At 45.1% G+C, this 21,618-nt stretch overlaps 1 protein-coding gene across 4 annotated transcripts in view; it reads right to left on the bottom strand.

The window, feature by feature from the left end:
* Positions 1-21,618, bottom strand: part of LOC131669918 (uncharacterized) — a 1,245,201-nt gene that overhangs the window by 164,875 nt on the left and 1,058,708 nt on the right. For all 4 annotated transcript variants that reach the window (XM_058945134.1, XM_058945126.1, XM_058945144.1 and 1 more), the window contains one exon: positions 16,809-17,195. In XM_058945134.1, coding sequence (XP_058801117.1) covers positions 16,809-17,195 — 387 coding nt within the window. The remainder of the gene's footprint in view (positions 1-16,808; positions 17,196-21,618) is intronic.

Below are 21,618 nucleotides of genomic sequence, written 5' to 3'. Positions count from 1 at the left end.
GCCCAAGGGAAGGTTGCCGGTGGGGGCACGAACCCGCGAGCAGCGCCGTCCCTGCAGGCTCCAGCGCGAGCTGTAGTCCTGCAGCAGGGACAAGGTGGCGCAAGTTCTGGAGGCGGCCAGGGTCCATCCCCGTTTCGAGGTCGTTGTTTTGGTTGCAACGGGGAGGGACATAGACGGTCACAGTGCCCGCATAATACTGGCCGCCAGAACGATCAGGCTCGCGGAGCACCTGTGTGCTACCGATGCAAACGAGTGGGCCATTATGCCCCCAGCTGCCCCTTTGGAGCCCCGGTCGAGTCGTGCCAAAACTGCCAGGCGCCCAACTGCACGTTTCGCACGTGCATCAACTGTGAGCCGATTCGTCGGATGGCGGAAAACAGGCCAGCGGGGAACGGTGGCCCTACGCTCTCCGCCATAACTCGCAGAGGGCAGCCGGCGTGGAGCACAGCGGATGGGACATACGCGTAAGACCCCAAGAAGATTCGGGGCCTGAGACGGATGAATACTGGCGACAACTGAGCCGGCGACTCGAGAGCCGTTGGCAGGTGGCTGACGGAAGCGAGTCCCAGGAAGTGCGAGGTGAGCAGGGGAGCCCAAGGTCGCAACTGTGTGTGAGGCGACTTGCGAGCGAGCAATCGCAGCAAGTTGCCCCCGGTTGTCAGGCCTTGCAGGGGTTCTTAGAGCGGACAGGTCAACTGCGTGGACGTGAGGTGCCGGGTACAGAGGCTTCCCCGTGCGTGAGAAACGCGACGAGAGAGCTGAAAGCTTCGTCGGTTCCGGCGGGGGTGGGCGTTGTGAGTGACACAACGGGTTGCCCGGGCGCCTCTGACAACGGAGATCCCGCAGTTGACATGGTAACGGAGAACCGTCCTCTGCTCATATTGCTCATCAATGGCGAGCCTTACAGTGCGCTGTTTGACACCGGAGCGCAAGTGTCAGTGGTAGGCTGCCGAGTCACGCAAGACTTCCAGGCTCAGGTGAGGAAAACTCCGGGAGCAGTAAATGGTTTCTCGGGTACATCAGTCAGTATGGTAGGAAAACTGAGGCTGGTGATCGAGATCGACACTGTGGTCCGGTCCATTGAGGCGTATGCGTGCGAGCAGGGATTGCAGTACGATATGCTCCTTGGACAGGACTTCATCCGTGCGTTTGGTTTCCGTATGGATGCCGAACATAATGCATGGAGTGTCGCAGGTCGGGAGAGTTGGCATGATTTTGCCCAATGGCAAGATGGCCGGGTGTACTTTCCCGACCAACCAGGAAAGCTCCAATTGACCGCGGAGGTAGGAGGACTTTCGGCACTGCAGGAGCCCCAACGACTCCAGGTTGAGACGTTGGTGCGGCGAGTGGTGCCGGAGAGGTCCCCTGCGCAAACGGACCTTATCGAGCACGTCATTGATGTGCAAGGTACCAGGCCAATTAAGACGCCGATGCGCAGGTACTCTCCGCAGGTCACGGAGTTTATTCGCCAGGAGATTCAGGACTGGTATCAGAAAAGAGTGATACGTCCGTCTCAGAGCGAGTGGTGCAGTGCACCGGTGGTCGTGAAAAAGCACGATGGTAGCTACCGTTTGTGCATCGACCTGAGGCCGGTGAACAAGACCACTCGGATCGATGCTTACCCCATGCCGGGGGTAGATGTGATTCTCGATAGGTTGCGAGGAGCCCGGTACATTTCTAAGATCGACCTCAAGAGTGCCTATTTACAGGTGCCCTTGCAGGAAGATAGTAGGAAGTACACGGCGTTTGGTGCGCCGGGTTGCGGGCTCTGGGAGTGTAACCGGATGATTTTTGGTCTGGTCAACGCTCCCGCAACCTTCATGCGCTTGATGGACGCGCTGTTCGGACCAGATTTCGAGCCGCATGTATTCAAGTACCTCGACGATGTGATCGTAGTCACGGAAACGTTCGAGGATCACTTGGTGTGGCTCGAGAAGGCGCTGGAGCGCATGGTCCGGGCGGGGCTGGAGATCAACGTCGAGAAGAGTGAATTTGGTTGCTCCAGGGTCACGTTCCTGGGATATCTTCTCGACGAGAGTGGGCTGCGGCCTGACTCTGATCGAGTTCAGCCTGTGCTGGACTTTCCAGCCCCGCAGAACATCAAACAGCTGCGTCGTTTCCTGGGGATGTGTGGATGGTACTCCAGGTTCATCGAGCATGAGTCACATCTGAAAGTACCCTTAACGAAGCTGTTGCACAAGGGCGAAGCATGGCACTGGGACTCCGAGCAGCAACGAGCGTTCGATGCGCTCAAGCGAGCTCTTACGGAAGCTCCCGTGCTTGTGCGACCGGATTTTTGCCAGCCGTTCTACGTGCACTGCGACGCGTCGTCTTATGCACTGGGTGCTTGCCTGATGCAAAAAGACGACGAAGGGTACGATCACCCGATATGTTACGCGAGTCGCATGCTTAATGAGCACGAGAAAAATTACACCGTGTCCGAGCTCGAGTGCCTAGGGCTGCTGTTCGGAATCCAGAAGTTCAGACCGTACATCGAGGGCGCGCATTTTATTGCAGTCACCGATCATACGGCTCTGACCTGGTTGAAGAACAAGAAGGATCCGACGGGACGTCTGGCCCGCTGGATCCTCGAGTTGCAGCAATGGGACTTCGAGCTGGTGTATCGCAAGGGGACACTCCACCATGTCCCTGATGCGTTGTCTCGTGGGTTTGGGAGCGACGTGGAGGCTGCAGCATTCGAAGTCATCAACGACCCGTGGTACCTTCAGCGGATGAAGGACGTGGAAGCGCGTCCACTTAAGTACCGCGGGTGGAAGGTTGAGGACGGAATGCTGTACAAGTACGGCACGAATGAACTCCTAGATCCAGTGACTCATAAGGAACAGTGCTGGCGACTCGTAGTTCCGGGTGAGCATCGAGAACGTGTGATGCGGGATGCTCATTGCGAACCGTCGACCGGACATTTCGGACGCGAGAAAACGTACGATCGCATAGCGCGCGAGTACTTCTGGCCTGGCATGTGGTTTGACGTGCAGGGTTTTGTGCAGTCTTGCCCGGCCTGCCAGAGGTACAAACTAGAACAACGCGCGCCACAAGGTCTGATGAGCAAGCGTGTGGTGGAGCGTCCGTGGGCAGTGATTGCCACGGATGTTGTCGAACTGCCCCGCAGCAAAAATCGTTACAAGTACCTGGTGGTTTTCCAGGACTTGTTTACGAAATGGGTGGAGTTCAAACCACTGACAGTCGCGACCGGTAAGACGTTAGGATGTGCGCTCGAGGAACTTATTTTATTCCGGTGGGAAGTTCCGGAGTATTTGGTCAGCGACAGTGGTAAGAACTATTGCGGGGCGGACTTCATGACCGTACTCAAAGAGTATGGGATTGAACACGTGCCCTGCCCACCCTACCATCAACAGGCAGACTTTTGTGAACGTGCGATCAAGACGTTGAAGACCATGATCTCCATTTTTGTAGATCATGATCATCGCGACTGGGATAAGCACCTGCACGAGTTTCGGCATGCTATAAATACGGCGGTACAGGCGAGTACAAAGGTGTCACCGGCGTTCCTCAATTTTGGTCGGGAACCGCGTCAAGCGAAGAGCCTGCGTAGGGAAGTAGAGGTGCGGGGCCCTTTTGTTCGGTTGTCTCCTGAGGAGTGGGCGGACCGGCTGAAGCGCCTCAATGCTCTGAGGAGCCTGGTGGTCAGGCATATTGAGCAGGCGCAGGACAGGCAGAAGCGCCACTATGATCGTGGCCGCCGGTTCGTCCAGTTCCAAGAGGGGGATTTGGTCTTGCGACGCTCCCACACTCTGTCCAACGCAGCGCTAGGTAGGAACGCCAAACTTGACCCTTTGTATATCGGTCCGTATAAGGTGCTGGAGGTGCTGTCCCCAGAATTGTATATTCTGACGACGGATAGCAAGAAGCAGGTGGACCGCGTACACGTGAAGGAGTTAAAGCGATATGTCCCTCCGCGTTCGAACCGAGCGACAGCGTGTGTGTAGAAACGGCCAATAGTTTGTAAGTCGGCGAATGGTGGGTCGAGTTTTGCGTTTTCCAGTCGTGCGAATCGTGAGTGTTTTTGTCGTCACTCTTGTTTATGGTGTGTTGGTGTTGCATGCGGTCATTGTGGTGTCCCGACAGAGTATTATTGGGTAGGCTCTAGATTGGGTTGATTGGTTGGTTACAGGTCCAGCAGCATGTCACTGGCGGACGAGATCCGCAAACTGGGAGCCCTCGTCGGGACGGACAGCGGGTCTGGAGGTGAGGGGTCGGCCCCGACCTCGACACCGGAGCCATTGGAAGGCTCCGCGGCGGGCAGTGATGCCGCGGCGGAAGCCAGACCGGTGGCCAACTCGGTCGTTGAGGTGAGTTCTGCGCGGTTCGGGGGGAGTGTGGCCTCGGTGGCCGCCGTGATGCCCTCCGAGCCCCGGGGCAGTGGGCCTTTCCCCGTTCGTGGGTCTGGCGAGCCATGTCCGGAGGTGGAGGACGCCTCCATGTCCGCGTCTGCTGGGGACGCGCTGGAGCTCGGCAGCGGAGCCGCGCAATTGGTGCTCGCGGCGTACCTGGGGGAGGAGCCAATTCCCTTGGCGACTCCTTCCGGGGCGCCGTTTTCCGCTGTCCGATCTCTGCCGCGTGCTGAGCGGCTGGCGCGGGAACGCCGGGCCAGTGAGGCCTTGGTGGCCAGGATGGTCCCGGTGGAGGCCTCTCCACTGAGGGGTAGGTCGGAGTGGGACAATAGTCTCAACTCCGGCCCGGCTCGCCAGGCACTGCCGTTGCAGAGGGCGCTGGCCAACCTGGCCGCCCGCGGGCCGCGGCAGGGAAAACTGGTGGAGCGCCTGTACGCGGACTCGCCCATGGGGCTCCGGACGGCACGGACCCGGGGTCTGCAGGCTCTCGTTGAGCCACGTAACCCCGGTCTGGGCACCGAGTTACGGTGTCCGGGAGCCCGGAACGTGCTCCCGGCGATTCGGGAGAAGCCGCGTCCATCTCGCGGCCACTCGAGAAGGGATGAAATCCCTCTCGAGTATCGTTTCCTCCCGGCGTCGGGGGTACAAGCGGAGCAGCCGAAGCGTGTGGCGCTCCCAACTGTCGCGACCGGGGGCCGGGGCCTCTACCCTCCCGCGGGATACAGGGAGGAGGCGACCCCTCAACCGTCTTGTAAGAAGAGGTCTGGGCGGCTGCCTGATTTCACCAGGGACGTAGAGTTCCGCTACATCGGTGAGGAGCCAACTCCTCGACAGGAGGAGTTTCCTCAGTGCCGATCGTCGGCGGAGCCGGACGCGTCCGGTGAGGTTGGGTGCCCCCAGAAGGAGACGGTGAGGGCCGATTCCCCACTTGTGGGGAACTCGGATTCGTCTCCACCCGCGGAACTGGTGGGGAAGGCCCCGTCGACGTCTCCATCCGAGGCTCAGGTTGGTCTGGTGCCGGAAGCCGCGACGACCGCGACACCTTCACCTACCCTGGAGACGGGTTTGTCCGTCCCCGCCTCGGCGTTGTCTTCGCGTCGGGTCGTGGGTGATGATGGTATCGTCTACCGCCTTTGCGGTGACGGCCATTTTCGCCCTGTGACCCGAGCGGGGGGGCGGCGCACGAGAAAGGGGATTGAGGCCAAGCGGGTCTCTCCAGCGCGCACCGCGGTCGACCATCAGACCGCCGATGGCGCGCTGGCAAGCCGGTGTCAGCTGCCTCGGCCCGGGGCCAGAGCCGCCGCCGCCAAGCAGGGCACGCCATCGCCCACCTCAGTGGCGGCTAGGCGTCGGGCTCGACGCCGGCTTCTGGCTGAGGTCCGAGCTCGGGCCGAGCGGGGCTCACCAACCACGGAGCCGCCAGTGCTCCCGACGGCACAAGCGGCGCCATCAACATCTTTGGCGCCGGAGACGCCACTACCACCTGTGGCGTCGGTGACGCCCTCACCACCATCGGTGTCACCAGTGCCGTCGGTGCCGAGGCCGGCCTCTCGTGTGAGGGTCTTGGCTTACCTTGCCGGGCTGTCCCGAGAGGATCGCCTGCGCCTTGTGGAGGAGGCTGGTCAGGTCTCGCAGCCTCCCGCCCGTGAGGGTGGCCAGTAGGTGAGGCCACGCGGGACCCAAGGTAAGTGGCGCTCTGAACCCCGCAATGACGCATGGTTTCGGTTTCGTTTTTTCTCTTTCTGTATTTGTAGTTTCTTTTGTTGTTCCGTTATAGGTAGTGATGACCCACCATTCCTGTTCGCTCGTGGTCAGCGAGATGCGAGGCTCCCCGGGCAGAATTGCCGTCGGGCCGAGTTTGCACTCGGGACCCAGCCCGGGTGTGACGCACGGACGATGAGAGCGGGGGATAGCTTCCGATCCTGGTACAGGATCGGTTGCTACGGGGGGGCTGTGACGGAGAATTTCGGCTCGCCGACTTCTCCTTCGTCTCTCTCTCGTCCGTTCGCTACGCCCGGGCTGAGAGTGTGTTGGTATACACTCTCATGCCTGGTTTTTCTCTGTTTGAGGTGAGGCGAACGGGCATTGGCGGAGCTGGATGCGGCCGACGAGCTGGCGATCCGTTGCCAGGATCGTCATGCGGGGGAGCGAGCGGAATGGGGAGAGCGCGGCCGAGGGGGGAAATCGGCAGTTTCGTTTGGGCTGGCCGAACGCGTGCGCGCGTTTTGTTTTCGTTCATCGCCGTTTTGGATTTTCCGTGGGTTTTTGGAAGCGGTGTGGTGCTTCGCCACGTTTTTTTTTTGTTTTGTGGATGCGCACCCGGTGTGTGGGCGCGCATCGGTGGTTCATTTTTGTTGTAAGTGAGGAGTGAGTGGCTGGGTCGCGCCCAGCCAAGCCTTGCCGCCCAGCACCGGTGTGCGTGGGTAAGGGCGAAGCCCGTACCGCCGGCGCGCGCGTGTTCGGCGAGCGAATCCGGCGAGCGGCTGAGCAGTAGGACCAGCAGCAACAGCAGCCGCAACAGCCGCAACAGCAACAGTAACAGCAATAACATCAGCAGCAGCAGCAGCAGCAAGCCGCGTCCGTTGACCGGGAGCGGCCATCTCCACCTGAGGTCGCCGTTGGGAAGGTCGGTGCCGGTTTTCTCTCTCTCTCTCTCCTTCTCTCGCTCTCTTGCATGTCCGGGGTGTTCGCGGGTGCAACGGTGCAGGTCGGGCAGTGATGCCGGCCCCCGTTGCCGGGTGTTGAGGTCGCGAATGCGTTCGCGGGCGCTTAGGCTTAAGCGGATTATCGGGCAGTGATTGCCGATAATCCGATTAAGCGGATTAGCGATTTTTGTAATAGGCCGATTTGCGAGACGGAGTGCGCGTGCTCCGTCTAATTATTAATTTGTGTGTTTTTCTTTCATTTTCTTTTATTGTGTTTGTATTAATAAATTAATAATATATATATATGTGTCATATATTATTGCGTTAACCCGTTCGTTTTCCCGATTTTCCTTCAATTCGTGCGCGATTGGCACACACGCTCGGTGTGCCATTCAGTCGTGGGAGCATTCGTGCCTCCCGAGCCCTCCTTTGATAAATATTGTGCGGACGGCCGCGAGCAAGTATTCTTCAACGAATAGTCGGCCCATAAAACTCCGTTACACAAGGGATTGTGCTAAGCCACTCGCGAACTATCTGGCACTGCCCCGTCATCCGCAGCTAGCACTGCCACGCTCACAATGCTTTCTCTCTCACTTAGTGGTAAGGACTCAGAAGTTTTCGGACTTCGAGTAAATTATATTTTTAAATTGTGAGCGTGTAAGGCTCAATTAATAAGTTTTACTTTTCTTTTGAAATTGTGCAGAAGGTTTTTATATTAAAAAAATAAGTAAGTAAAAAAATATTTAATTATCAAAATTAAGAATTTTCCAATTAATAACCCTTCTATAATTCACGTTTCCCAATTCCGTATCGCTCGGTCCTCTCGTTACAAAACGAGTTCGATAGAATTGATACTTAGTATAACTGGGATCATTAGGACCTTTATAGATCTGAGTGGAATGTATTATTGAAATTTTCTATGCCTTCTGAAAAAATTGGATAAAATAATGAAATAATAATAATCAAATAATAAAAACTTCTAAAATGATCAATTTTACATTACAACTCTTATATTTTAAATCAATGACAATCTTTCCTTCCCCATGTAAAGTGAAAAATCACAGCTCGAAAAGAATTAACTCCCGTTTCACCTTTCGTGAGACGTTACACTTCAGTCATTGGTTCATAACCAATTTTATTCACAAAGATATTTAAATCTATTTAAATATTCTTCGTTTGAAAATGGATATCTCAAATAAAAACCGGAAACATTTGATAATCCGGTTGATTTTAATTTCGGGGATTCTTGTAGTTCAAAATGCGAAATTGAAGGCTGTCAAAATTCTGCAATTATATGTTGTGGCTGAAACAAAAAATCTCTATTTTTTGAACATTTTTTTATGGTTATCATTACTGTTCAGACTTTAACAAATAAAAAATGTTAGAAAAACCGTTTCTTCTAAGCTGTATCAAATGTTATAAAAATTTATATTTATAAATGTGCAGTACTCTATCAAAAAATTAGTACAAAGACAAATGAATTGAAAATAAAATGATATTTAAAGTAGTGTGACGGTAAACGTCCGATTTGCGCTACCGTCTCGATCGCGTGGCTGCCTACGAGGGCAGCACCTACCGGTCCGGATAAGTCGAAAACGGGATCTCCGTCCGAAATGGGAAGGAACGCGCGCGAAGAAAAAAGGACCAGTGGGAGAGCGCCTTTGACACCGGTAATAACGTGCAGGAGTCCAGAAGCATTAACGCGAGACTTGAGCAGTTACCCGAAATTCGCGAATAGCGTGCCCGAACTCAGGAGGCCTCTAGCACCGGCAGCGATGTACGTGCGTGTGAACGCCACAAGGAGCGTGAACGTTAAACGGCCCAGAGTTCTTTGTTGTTGCTGCGAGTTCGAGTGGCTAGCTGAGACGCCATCGGAGGTCAGCCACGAGGTAGCCGAATCCGTCTGATGGAAGACGACAGAGAGAGCCTCGTATTTAAGTGGAAAAGTGGCAACCTGAGCCACGCGCTGACCTACGTCATTGAATTGCTCCCCTTGACAGCGCGACTAATCGTTAAGGTAAGCTGGCCAACTTCGCGTTATTGTTTTCGATAAGCGACCGCGCGTCACATCTTAGCTCTCTCCTCACACCTGTGAATACTAGAAAATCGGTAGCGAGCGAATATCGCAAACGAACGATTGTAAATGAAATGACGATACGTAAGATTGTCGCGCGCATCGTATAAGAGTAAATACGCGGGCCAAACGTGCTCTAGATTACTATGATAAATAAACTAGTCTGTGCATGATTGGAACATTAATTTACTGTTGTCTCTGCTATTAGTAAGTTGGTTGACTGATACTTTTCCTCTCCTGCTATTCGGTTAGTTAACAAAATTGATTATTTCGATCTCGTCGCGCGCATTCCGATACAACTGCGCATCGGGCGAGACAAAGAAATTAAAATGGAATTCACACCCCGTTACAGTAGATTAAATGTAATTTTCTCTTTTTATCGATTATGTATAAGAATAAGATTTTTTCCATAAAGAGTTATAATAGAAATTCATATCAATTTTTCCAGTTTATTTTCAATAGAAACAAAAGTTGCAATTTCTATAATTTAATTAAAAATAAAGAAACTGTTTAATTCTATTTTTTTTCTAAATACAATTATCTGTTCAAAACTAAACTGTTTTTTACCGCGAAAATTCATGTCGATTGTTAATAAAAATAGGGGTTGCGACCCCCAATAGTCAAACAAACTAGAAATTGTTAGAGTTTTTATGAGAATTATTACCCATTCGATTTTACAAAATAATATTGATTAGGAGAAAAGTTATTTGAAAAAAACTATTATTAGGGGTGAACTTTGTGGGTGGATTTCACCATTTAAATATGTTTTTCCGCCAATAAAAAAATACGAATACTCTTGCATTTTTAAAGTACTATAATATATACAAAAATTATCAAAATCAGTGAGTTCGGATTGCGATACCTTCCTTCTGAGTAGGTTAACAAATCTGTCAAAGAAACGTCAAAAGATTTTTTTTTCTTCTTTTGCCTACATTGTTTGAAGTTTACCGATGCACATATGCGTAATAGATAGAATAATTTATAAAGTTTTTCCTTATTTTTTTCTCACATTTTCGAAATGAAAACACATACAAACATAAGATTTATGATTTCAAGTAATATGGGCATAATAGTCATAAGTGAAATTCGTTTCATATGAACGATACTCTACTCCAACACAATGATTATAATATTGTTTATATTAAATGTATATGAATTTTATGTAAATTATAAACTTGTAAAATATTTAAAAGTGTTTTATACTTTACTGTAATGTCCGCTATAAATTATGATAAATACGTATACTTGCTTCTATAAAATGGATTTCATAGTTTATTATTTATTGTTTCTCAAATTTACTGTTCATTGTTTTTTATTGCTGTCTGTAATGTTCGATCGACTGAATAAATATACTAATAAAATATAGCTAATTAAATAAATAACTAGTTATGTTACATAACACTGAGATTTTTACGGCTACTGACCTTCTATTTGCTTATTATAAAAGGGCAATTCTTGGCTATTTCAAACAGTTTAAAACTTCAAATCACCAATTTTGTTCAAAGTTGGTAGACTTGTTATCTATACAGAGGTCAACATCTGTGCAGAGTTTTAGATCAAAATATTGATAAGGGGCCGACTTATCAACTGTTAAAAAAATATTGGACTTTTTTTTATTAATTCGGTTTCTCGGAGACTAATAAAGATATGGACATGATTCTTTTTTTAAAAGACGCGGAAAGAGTTTCACTTTTAAAATGTAAATAATAAAATACCAAATCATTTATTTATGCCATTGTTATAAACAATTTTTTCAAAAAATCGACGATATCTCAAAAAACGATATTTTTTTTTTTTTAATTTTTGTACCATCGTGTTCCTTGTCATTTTTGACATAAGAAACCGTTGAGAAAATCGAGTGCCCGCTATTAGGATTAAGATAGCACTAAAATGAAACAAACCGCGCGCTAGCCGCTCGGCCGTCTGCTACTCGTGCGGTTCCAACGTTGCTTGCTGCAATTGCCTTCTTTAAAGAATAAATAATTTCATATTCTAACAGTCTATATGTATTTATTTAAATAATATATAAATGTATTAATTAAGTAAATGAACTATTTTCTTATACAATCTGATATAATATTGAAATTAAAGATTTGCTCTCTGCGTTTGAGCGGGCTTGAGACCGACGCATATTTAGGATGCGGCCGCATTAAAAATGTTTTTTTTATCGGACCTACACCATAATACTCTTAATAAGTTATTTACAAGTAATTTTACAAAAAAACCCTTTAAATTATGCGTCTTATTTCAAATTCAGAAGAGTATGAAGTTTTTTTTTACTTTAATTTCCGTTGTATACAAAAATAAGTTGTATCAAAAATACATCAAAATACTGTAAAAAAAATTATTTATGTTAGTGATGGTGCCGGAAGCCAATATAAAAATAGAATGAATTTTATAAACTTAGTTTGACATTACAGAATTTATTCTATTAGAGCAGAGTGGCATTTTTTTGCAAGTTGTCATGGTAAAAGTCCGTGTGATGGAATTGGTGGAGGTATAAAAAGATTAGCTCGATGAGAAAGCTTGCTCGGTAAAATCATAAGTAATTCTGCAGAATTTTTCAAATGGGCGAAGCAAGCTATGCCTAAAATAAGGTTTATTTACTGTAGTCAAGAAGAATATGAAATTTTTGAAAGTAGCATGTATAGTCAATTAAAAGATGCTCTTACTATACAAGGAACACAATCACTGCATGCATTCATTCCAGTTAGTGATGACAATACAACGGAAATTAAAGTAAGAAAAACTTCATACTCTTCTGAATTTGAAATAAGACGCATAATTTAAAGGGTTTTTTTTTTGTAAAATTACTTGTAAATAACTTATTAAGAGTATTGTGGTGTAGGTCCGATAAAAAAAAACATTTTTAATGCGGCCGCATCCTAAATATGCGTCGGTCTCAAGCCCGCTCAAACGCAGAGAGCAAATGTTTAATTTCAATATTATATCAGATTGTATAAAAAAATAGTTCATTTACTTAATTAATACATTTATATATTATTTAAATAAATACATATAGACTGTTAGAATATGAAATTATTTATTCTTTAAAGAAGGCAATTGCAGCAAGCAACGTTGGAACCGCACGAGTAGCAGACGGCCGAGCGGCTAGCGCGCGGTTCGTTTCATTTTAGTGCTATCTTAATCCTAATAGCGGGCACTCAATTTTCTCAACGGTTTCTTATGTCAAAAATAACAAGGAACACGATGGTACAAAAATTAAAAAAAAAATATCGTTTTTTGAGATATCGTCGATTTTTTGAAAAAATTGTTTATAACAATGGCATAAATAAATGATTTGGTATTTTATTATTTACATTTTAAAAGTGAAACTCTTTCCGCGTCTTTTAAAAAAAGAATCATGTCCATATCATTATTAGTCTCCGAGAAACCGAATTAATAAAAAAAAGTCCAATATTTTTTCAACAGTTGATAAGTCGGCCCCTTATCAATATTTTGATCTAAAACTCTGCACAGATGTTGACCTCAGTATAGATAACAAGTCTACCAACTTTGAACAAAATTGGTGATTTGAAGTTTTAAACTGTTTGAAATAGCCAAGAATTGCCCAAAGGTATGCGGAGGAACGAAAAATAACATGTTCTTTTGATTAACACTCACAACTCTCAACATGTTAATATTAATCAGAATATTGAACATATTTTTATCTGGCATACTTCTTTGATTTATAACGAACGGTTTGTAGTTTGTTATGTCACTCCCTTCGCGAGACCGTTCTTCTTACTCGGGCGTTGGCTTCCTCGAGGCCAGCGGACCCGCGACAAAGGAGCACATCAACGAACAGGCCTACAAAATCTAGCGGGAAAGGAACCAAAGGTGTACCTCGCTGAGCAGCGCATTGTATTGATGGAACGTCGCCGAATCGAGAAAGAGAAGTGGATACTCGCTGAGGCCATGGTGATTAAACAGCGGGAGATGGACCATCTCCGGGTTCAAATGGTACTCCTGGACTACTCAGCTGAGGGTTATCGTCGGGAGCAGCCTCTTCAAGTGGAGGATAAGTCCTGAGACAAGAGATCCGTTGTTTGATTCGTTTTCAACTTCCGGTCCCAAACCCAACCCCCCTGGTCGTAGCTTTACTGCCTAGGCGTCCAGAAAGCCTAACTTCTAGCTTCTCTGTTGTCACCGAGGGACTAAAGAGAGAACCAGTCTATGTGGGGGCTAATAACCTCTATAGGGCTAAGAACAAAGCCCTGTGGCAAGTGGGAGGGACCACGCAAAGATCTAGTGGGGGTACGGTTCTGCAATTTATGCCGTCTGATCGGATGTCACGCTCAATGGATTGCCTCAACTTTGTCCATCACCCGGGATGGCTGTCTGAACGTTACCCGCCGTACGCGTATTCGGAGGGTGAGCTAAGCGCGCGCTGAAGCCGTTAAGCGTGTGCGCTCTAGCGATGACGCACTCGTCTTTGCGTTACAAAATTGTTAGATTGTTACGCGAATACGCGTAACCCTCTGTAAGGAGCTACGCCCCAAAATCATATTAATAAAAAAATATCTTTTATTTATTCATTTAACTTCTTTTTATTTTTGCACGACAAATAAACCTTACTCTTTGTAAAGGAGAGAGTTCTTACTTCCCTGAGTTCTCTGATTTCCATTCGTCGAGGTGTTTCTGTACTTAAGCGTAGTTTCTCTAGCCTTAGAGTTATTTAATAATAACTACCCTGGTATGCTCATGAAGAGAGAGAGAGAGAGAGAGAGAGAGAGAGAGACCAGGTTTCGAGCTGGTACCCTCTGGCAACCAGCGTCTGGGAAAGGGAGATATAACGAACGGCTTGTAGTTCGTTATGTTCCTCTCTCTCCACGAAGCCAGTAATAAATATATTTGTAATATTGCTATGTATTTATTTGTATAAGATGTTTGCAGCGTAGACGTTAGCGAATTGGTAAGTGACGCGTCCATCGTTTGATAGTCGATAGTAAAAGCGCGACGCACACCTTCGCGGAGATGCGATTGTCCCGAGGAGAGGAGAGAATAGGCGCAATTAAGACAATTGGCTATCAGCCGGCAACAAGTGTACGAGGTCTGTTCAAAAAGTATCGGGAAATTTTGTATGATTTTAAAATTATTTATTTATTCATGAATATCTATTTTATCTACTTCAAAGTAATTCCTCTCGGATATAATGTACTTGTGACAACGTTTTATCCAATCCTCGAAGCACTTAAAAAAATCATTTTTTGCGATCTTGTTCAGCTCCTCCTTCGATGCCATCTTTATCTCCTCAATCATGGCGTAGCGTCGTCCTTTCATGGGCCTCTTCAATTTTGGGAACAGGAAAATGTCACAGTGGACCAGGTCTGTGAAATACGGTGGCTGCGGCACCATTACTGTGTTGTTTTTGGCCAAATATTCGCGCATAAGTAACGATGTGTGAGCAGGGGCGTTATCATGGTACAAAAGCCAGTTTTTATTCTTCCATAAATCCGGATGTTTCTGGCGGATTGTTTCGTGCAAATTGCGCATAACTTGCAGGTAATATTCCTTATTGACCATAATCCCTGTGGCAAGAACTCATGATACACCACGCCCCTGTAATCGAAGAAAACTGTGAGCAAAAATTTCACGTTCGACTGAACTTAGCGAGCTTTTTTCGATCTTGGCTCATGCGGTAGAATCCATTAGAATGATTGAGCTTTGGTTTCCACATCATAACCATAAACCCATGATTCATCACTAGTTATAATCCTCTGGAGCACATTTGGGTAGTCACTGACCGAGTCTAACATCTGAGCAATGTTAACGCGATGTTGTTTTTGGTCGAAATTGAACAGTTTTGGCACGAATTTCGCGGCGACCTAACTCATGCCCAAATCATTGGTTAAAATCGAACCGCATGAGCCAATCGATATATTTAGATTCTCAGAAACTTCTCTAACACTGATTCGACGATTGGCCAATACTATTTTCTTCACTTTATCAATGTTTTCGTCTGTTGTTGACGTGCTGGAGCGTTCGTTGTTGGTCGTTTACATCTTCTCGGCTCTCTAAGAACATTTCATACCACCGATAAACGTTGCTTTGGTCCAAGTTAGCTTCACCATATGCCACAATCAACATTCGGAATGCGTCCGCGCACTTGATTTTGTTTTTCACACAAAATTTGATACAGATTCTTTGATCCATTTTTTAGAATAGGCAAAAATCGAAAACGAGCCGAAACACATCCAAATAAAACAGCTGTCAAAAATTAACTACACATTAAAAATGTCTGACCTTGTCAACATAAGTAAGGGACATGAGTACCAACATAACGCTACAAAAAAATCAAAAATCAAATTGACGTAGCCCGCGGAAATTCAAAATTCGCGATACTTTTTGAACAGACCTCGTATACCTCGTGTGAAGGGTGAACAATTGAAGGGCGACGCTAAGGCATTGATGTAAGAACAGCAGAAAAACAGCCACATGCGCGATTAGCAGGATAGACAGTGACTATCGGGGATCTGAGCGGATGCTAAAAGTAAAAACTGTGAGACTGGAAACATATACGTAGACAAAACTAGCCTCGTGGAGCGAGTGCGCTATTGTATCTCTGTGAATTCAGCGAGTGACCAGCACTGTAAGTACGAGCTTGATGCTTGGCTTTCTCTCTCTCTCATACTTTCTCTCCCCACACTTGCCTTGTATATATTTTTCTAGTTGATTCGCTTGTTACCACGTCTAGTGTGTCGGGCGCATACTATCATTTCGTTGCGTTGCGTATTGACACTTGGTCGTGCCGATTGAAGATAGTCTGTGAGTGCGACGGACTAAGACGGTTCGCTTTCAGCGGCGGTTCACAACGTGATGTCAGCTTGCATTCCATCGATCTACGTGATATGTGCGCAATACCTATTCATCTTTAGTGCGTGTTTGCGAGTGCTCGTATTATACTAAGCTATGTGAGGCATGCACTTCGCTCGATTTGCTCCGAGTTTTGTACTCTGCTTTTTTTTGTATTAACTTTCCTCTTGTCAATACAGATTACTGTTCACTTGAAGTTTGTGCTGAGTTATTAACTATACTGCTCCCACTCTTCCTATAATATTCGGTCGCATTATTGCTTCGCGCCTCGTTCTCTCTTGATTACTCTCCGGTTGATTTTTGCGTAGCTCACTACACTCTCCGCGGGTTGATTTCTCTCTCAACGAAGGAGGCAATCTGAGACAGATGAACTCTGAATGTACCTATGCAGGAGCAGTGTTGCACAGGATTACATCAACGCCCGCTATATATAATTTTTGTTTGCGAATAACAACAAACTTATGTTTCGGTTTTTATTCAAAATATCTTGAACAGAAGTCCCGTGACAGATTTTAACAGTCGTATAATAATGACTTATTGATTTACAATTGATTAATAATATTGAGTCGACACGTGAAAGATATTCAGAAACGATCTTAAAACATTTCTGTTCATAATCGTATAAAATACAAGTAGTAAAATGTGATATGAAAATTGTAATTCTGTTACTTATTTTAAATCCATTTGACGGATATCATAGAGTACTGTTAACGTCATTGTATGTAGTATGCAACAGCAATATAAATACTAGCGAAATATTTAAAAAAATATTATACGTCAATTAAAAATTATTGAATTAAAATTATCTTGAAAAATTTTATATTTTTTTGTATTCTGTCGAATAAATTCGGATAAATTTATATTTAAAAATTATATTGGCTTTTAGAGATAGATACTTACAAGATTGACATGAGCTGTACTAGTGTAGTCAAAGTCGGACATAGCATCAGTGAATTCAGCAAGAATCTCATTATGTCTGGCCATATCAGTAGCAAGTATGCAACGTATGATACCTTCGCGTACAGTTCGATAAGTAATGGAGTCAAACGATGCTAGAATATTACATGCCGGGGCTTCTAGAACGCGAAATGCAACTGAGCAGTGGTGATTCTCTAGAGGTGAAATGTCGTTGTAACGAAGTGCCAGCTCTGTACGTGCATTTATTTGATAGATGTTGTTATAGCCTGGATGGTCAAGATCATGACAGATGCATGACACTAGTAGTATAAATACTTCCAAATCACCTATTTTTGTTACTAGATCCACTGCCCACACGATGGCGTACATCTGTTCCACCAAACGTACAAAAATAATAAATGTTAAATTTACATAATACAAACACAAGATATTAATAAACATATTAAAGTACACGAACAAATGATAAGTTTATCAAGGTTCATTAGCTTAGTTGTGAAAAAATTATATATTATAATAGGGTTTTTGCTCGGAATCGTCAATTTTGCGAGCCAAACGTCACATAAAATAATTATTGAAGAGAGAGAAAAAGATAACGACATGTTGCCAGTCCCACTGGGATTATAGTGAAACCTGACCCAATAGTTCTACTTGCCTGTACAGCGAAATTATATTTACTAATCTGGCGAAGAGCATCGTGCGAACAATCGCCAGCTGACATTCATGAATAAAGATAAGCACGATCGTAACGAAGGAACCAACAAGGAAGACGAATTAGGTCACGCGTGGATTAAGCATGAAGAAGACGTATGCCAGAAGTATGTATATTAAGATTATGTAATGACAAGTCAAAAAATACATTGAAGATGGCAAGTGAGACAGACCTTATGTAAGAAAGCAGTAAATTGAAGAGAGGCAGCTATCGAGTAAGTACTTACATTCGGCGTGATTCGCTGTCGTTCTCAATACAGGAATTTTTAATTGGCCGCGTAATCGCTAAATCTCTGCTAGAGTGCAAGACGAATGTTGGTGAACGGCACGATGATATTATCAATATGTTATTCGTCTAATATTTTGTTGCAGCCAATTATAGCTATGCAAATCACTAAGATAGGACGGTACAACACTTTACTGGTCGAAATCGATAACAATATTGATTGGCATGGCGATGAGGAGCCTTTTCTCTTCGTCCTTCATTTAACTAGCTTACCGCTAATAAGACGGTTACAAAACTATCTGACACTGTCTCTCTCCGAAACACGAATGCCCGCTTGTCATAGTGCGTCTGTCTCTTTCTCGCTTACCTTATAAGTTACTCTACGGTGTGGAAGAAGTTCCCGGTAAGCATTGAAGAACATACGTATAAATGTAATAATAATAGAATAGTGATGGATTATAGAGAGGAAGAGAGAGAAAAGTGTAATAGTGTCGGTGTGCAATGCCGATATATTCACTACTATTACCAATTATTTATAAAGGGGGAAGGCAAGGGAGGCGGTGTATCGCTCCAAGCAAAGCAGGAAAGAGAACAGCGGGCAAATGATTTCACACACAACTCGTTGACGAACCGTTTATTACAAATGCACTACCTCGAGTGCCGACGAGAGTACAAATCACTTATTACTAATAACACGCGAAACTAGTCTAAACGAGATGACCGGCACGTTAGCGCCATGTCACCTCGTTAACCGGCTCAAACAATACTTAAATTACACACTGCCGAAAGCTACGCCGGCTCGGAAAAGCCTGGCGTAGCAACGCGAACCGTGAGAATCGCCGAGGAAAGGAAGAGATATAGAGAGAGAGGAATTGGTGACCTGACCAAATTCTGGTGGACGTCGCTGTTGCTGGCGGCCTCGAAGGTGTCCCACCGGCGACTAGGCTGGAAAACCCCTCGCTGTTGCGTGGCCGGCGACCTGGCAGAAAAGGCTGTCGGGTTCTGCCTCGATGACGGCTTCTTGCAGGGCAACTGCTGCGTCGCTGGCAGAGGAAGTCCCGTCAGGCCGATCTGCTGGGGAATGCTGACTTCTTCCAGACAAAGGACAGGCAGCGATGGTCAGCTCTCGTACGACTGATTGCTGTCGCGTGCGTCGCGTCACTCTCTCGCGAGTGCATGAGAGCCGGCTTCTCACGCTTTCTCCCACCACTCGCCTAATCGGCGGCACGCGGCAATGCCCGTCGCGACAAGTGCCGCGCGCCAAGCCCAACTTAAACTATAGTTTTTCTCTCTCTTTCTCTCTCTCTCGCACTCAATACTCGAACGCGTCGTCGCGTCCACGGCTTCTCCTTCCACCGCTCTCGTGCGTAGCTGAAAAATAAAAGGGCAGGCATCAGGCACGTAATAATAACGTGCGCTTGATGCCGGCCGTGCGCCTTTGCCTAAGAAGGAGAGGGAGGCAAGCACACGGTGCAGGCCATGACGGGCCTACACCGTCACAAAGAAGAGAGAGAGATATAACTAGGTTAATTTCTGCTCGTTATAATATATTCAAAAAAATTTTGATGTCATAAGAGGGTCGTTCAATAAATCCGTGAATTAAAAAAAAAAATGATCGACGAGTACAATATCATGAACTTTATCAATCATGTCTTGAGTGATTACTTCTTTTGGACAGATAGGACATTTAGCATCACTTGTGCTCTTACGGCTAAAACGAAATTCAGTAAACCACTCTTAAATCATACCACGCAATAGAGGAGAGTCTCCATAATATTTCCAGAGCTTTTTTTCAGTTTCTTTGATTGATTTTCCCCGTAGAAAGGTATGTTTCATAAGCATACCAAACTTATTTTTTTCTACGATTTTTTTTGGAATGAAAAATAATAATAGACTGAATTGAAATGACTAAAAAATTTTCAAACGAACATATTGAGTTGAAAATTTATATATGCACTTATACTAGATGGGATTCTTTTACAGTGTAAAATACGTTACGATAACACCACCATCTTCTGAGAAGCACGGACTTATTGAACGACTCTCGTATATGATGATTATATATGATTTAAAATATCTAAGTATTTTGCTAACATAGAATTTCTTATTTATTAATTAATTTATTATATTAAATTTATTATATTATATTTATATTAAACCAGGTTAATATACATTAACGGATTTTCGAATTTTGAGAAATTCATAAATATAAAAATTTCAAAATGTGATATCTCGGCGAAAAAAAAGGATATTTGGGCAAACTCAATGGCATTTAAAAGGGGACAATTTATACTTTTAGATGCTGTAAATAGTTTATTGTGAAACAATTTATTTATGATGCTACATAACCTCAAATATGTAAAAAACAGTGTTTTTTACACTTTCAGGGTTAGGATATCTAAAAATTTGACATGATGGAACAATTCTGAGAATAGATTTGGATTCAGGGCACCAAAATCCTTCGGGAATACTATAGCTCGCTTGTAATATAAAATCTTGTATACCTGTGAAAATCATAGTCACGCTCGACAGTGGGCTAATACATGTTTCGCTCTTTTAAACCAAAGATTTTCCCGGTTTGTATTATAAATCATTAGTTCTCGAGTTACGTCCTTTCAACACATGCTGTGCAGCTGGAAGCGAGCAAAGCCTGACCGATGTGGGTACAACGGTCTATCTGTAACATTTTTCTTTCCCTCTCCCTTAATGACTAGGGTAAAGGGAGTGGTCAAGATGTATCATCGGTTGAGAAGAAGGCAATAACCAGTTCAGTTCGTTGTTGTCTGCGACCCGAAGCGTAACTATTTGTTTCTAGGAAAATCAGCCATTTGAGGTGGTATAAAATAGTTACATATACGAACGCCTTTGCAAATTCGAGTACCGCATAAATAGTGCAAACCGCTCACGCAACCCTGTGACGCGTGCGCACGTAGTGTCAACCAATTCACTTTCCAACTTGATCTGCCCAACTCGGCCCACATCGTCGAGACAGCTCGCGGTGGACGTGTCCTGGTGATCTCCTTTATACAATTTGCGGCGATTACGTGAGTTAGTAAGTAAGAGAGCTCTCAGCGTACTTTGTTTGTAAGTTGCGTCCACGGTATTCACACTGTAATTATTAATGTGGGCGATCACCTTGTGTCGTATCTGAACGCCATCAAATTCATGATTTTAATTATAAGAGACTCGTAAATTGATCCTCCGACTTATCTAAATCAGAAGTAATTTATGTTAATTAATTTAAGTATAGCAATTATCATATTTTGTTCATTTTCACACAAATAAAGTAACTAACAAGGAGAGATCACGAGGTAGGATAGGCCGAATGAATCGGGGAAAATTGAGCGTATTCTATATAAAAAAATACTCTATTTTACCATTTTGTCGCGTAGGCCTTCTGATTGTGAGCCGAGAAAAAAAAATTAATGATTTTCAATTTTAAACGTTCGATTCAAGAACTTCATGAATTGAGAGAGTTTTCCGAACGGTCCCATGGATCATTTTCGTATACCATAAGTTATACATGATTTCTATGTATTTTATGACAAAGAATACGATGGTGCTATTAGTTTTATCGTAGTACTTTTTATAGTATGTACCGAAAAAGTGCTAAAAGTAAAAAACCACTGAAAAAACACAAATATCAGGATTTTTGCGTAGTTTTTCATTCAGCATCTTTCAGGTACGTCATATCATAAATCTAATAACACCACCGTATTCTACGTAAAAAATACATCAAAAACACGTATATCATATTTCTAAATGACGCTAGAATGTCCTTCAATTCTAATGGAACACAAGTTTTCCCTGTATTTTTTTGTGTAGAATTTGACCGTACTGTTGATTTTAACGTACGAC

Source organism: Phymastichus coffea, unplaced genomic scaffold, assembly GCF_024137745.1.
Source record: "Phymastichus coffea isolate CEN01 unplaced genomic scaffold, Cenicafe_Pcof_1.1 PCOF00008, whole genome shotgun sequence".
Taxonomy (NCBI): domain Eukaryota; kingdom Metazoa; phylum Arthropoda; class Insecta; order Hymenoptera; family Eulophidae; genus Phymastichus; species Phymastichus coffea.
Note: the sequence above shows the minus strand (reverse complement) of the source record. Positions and strands in the feature narration are given on the sequence as shown.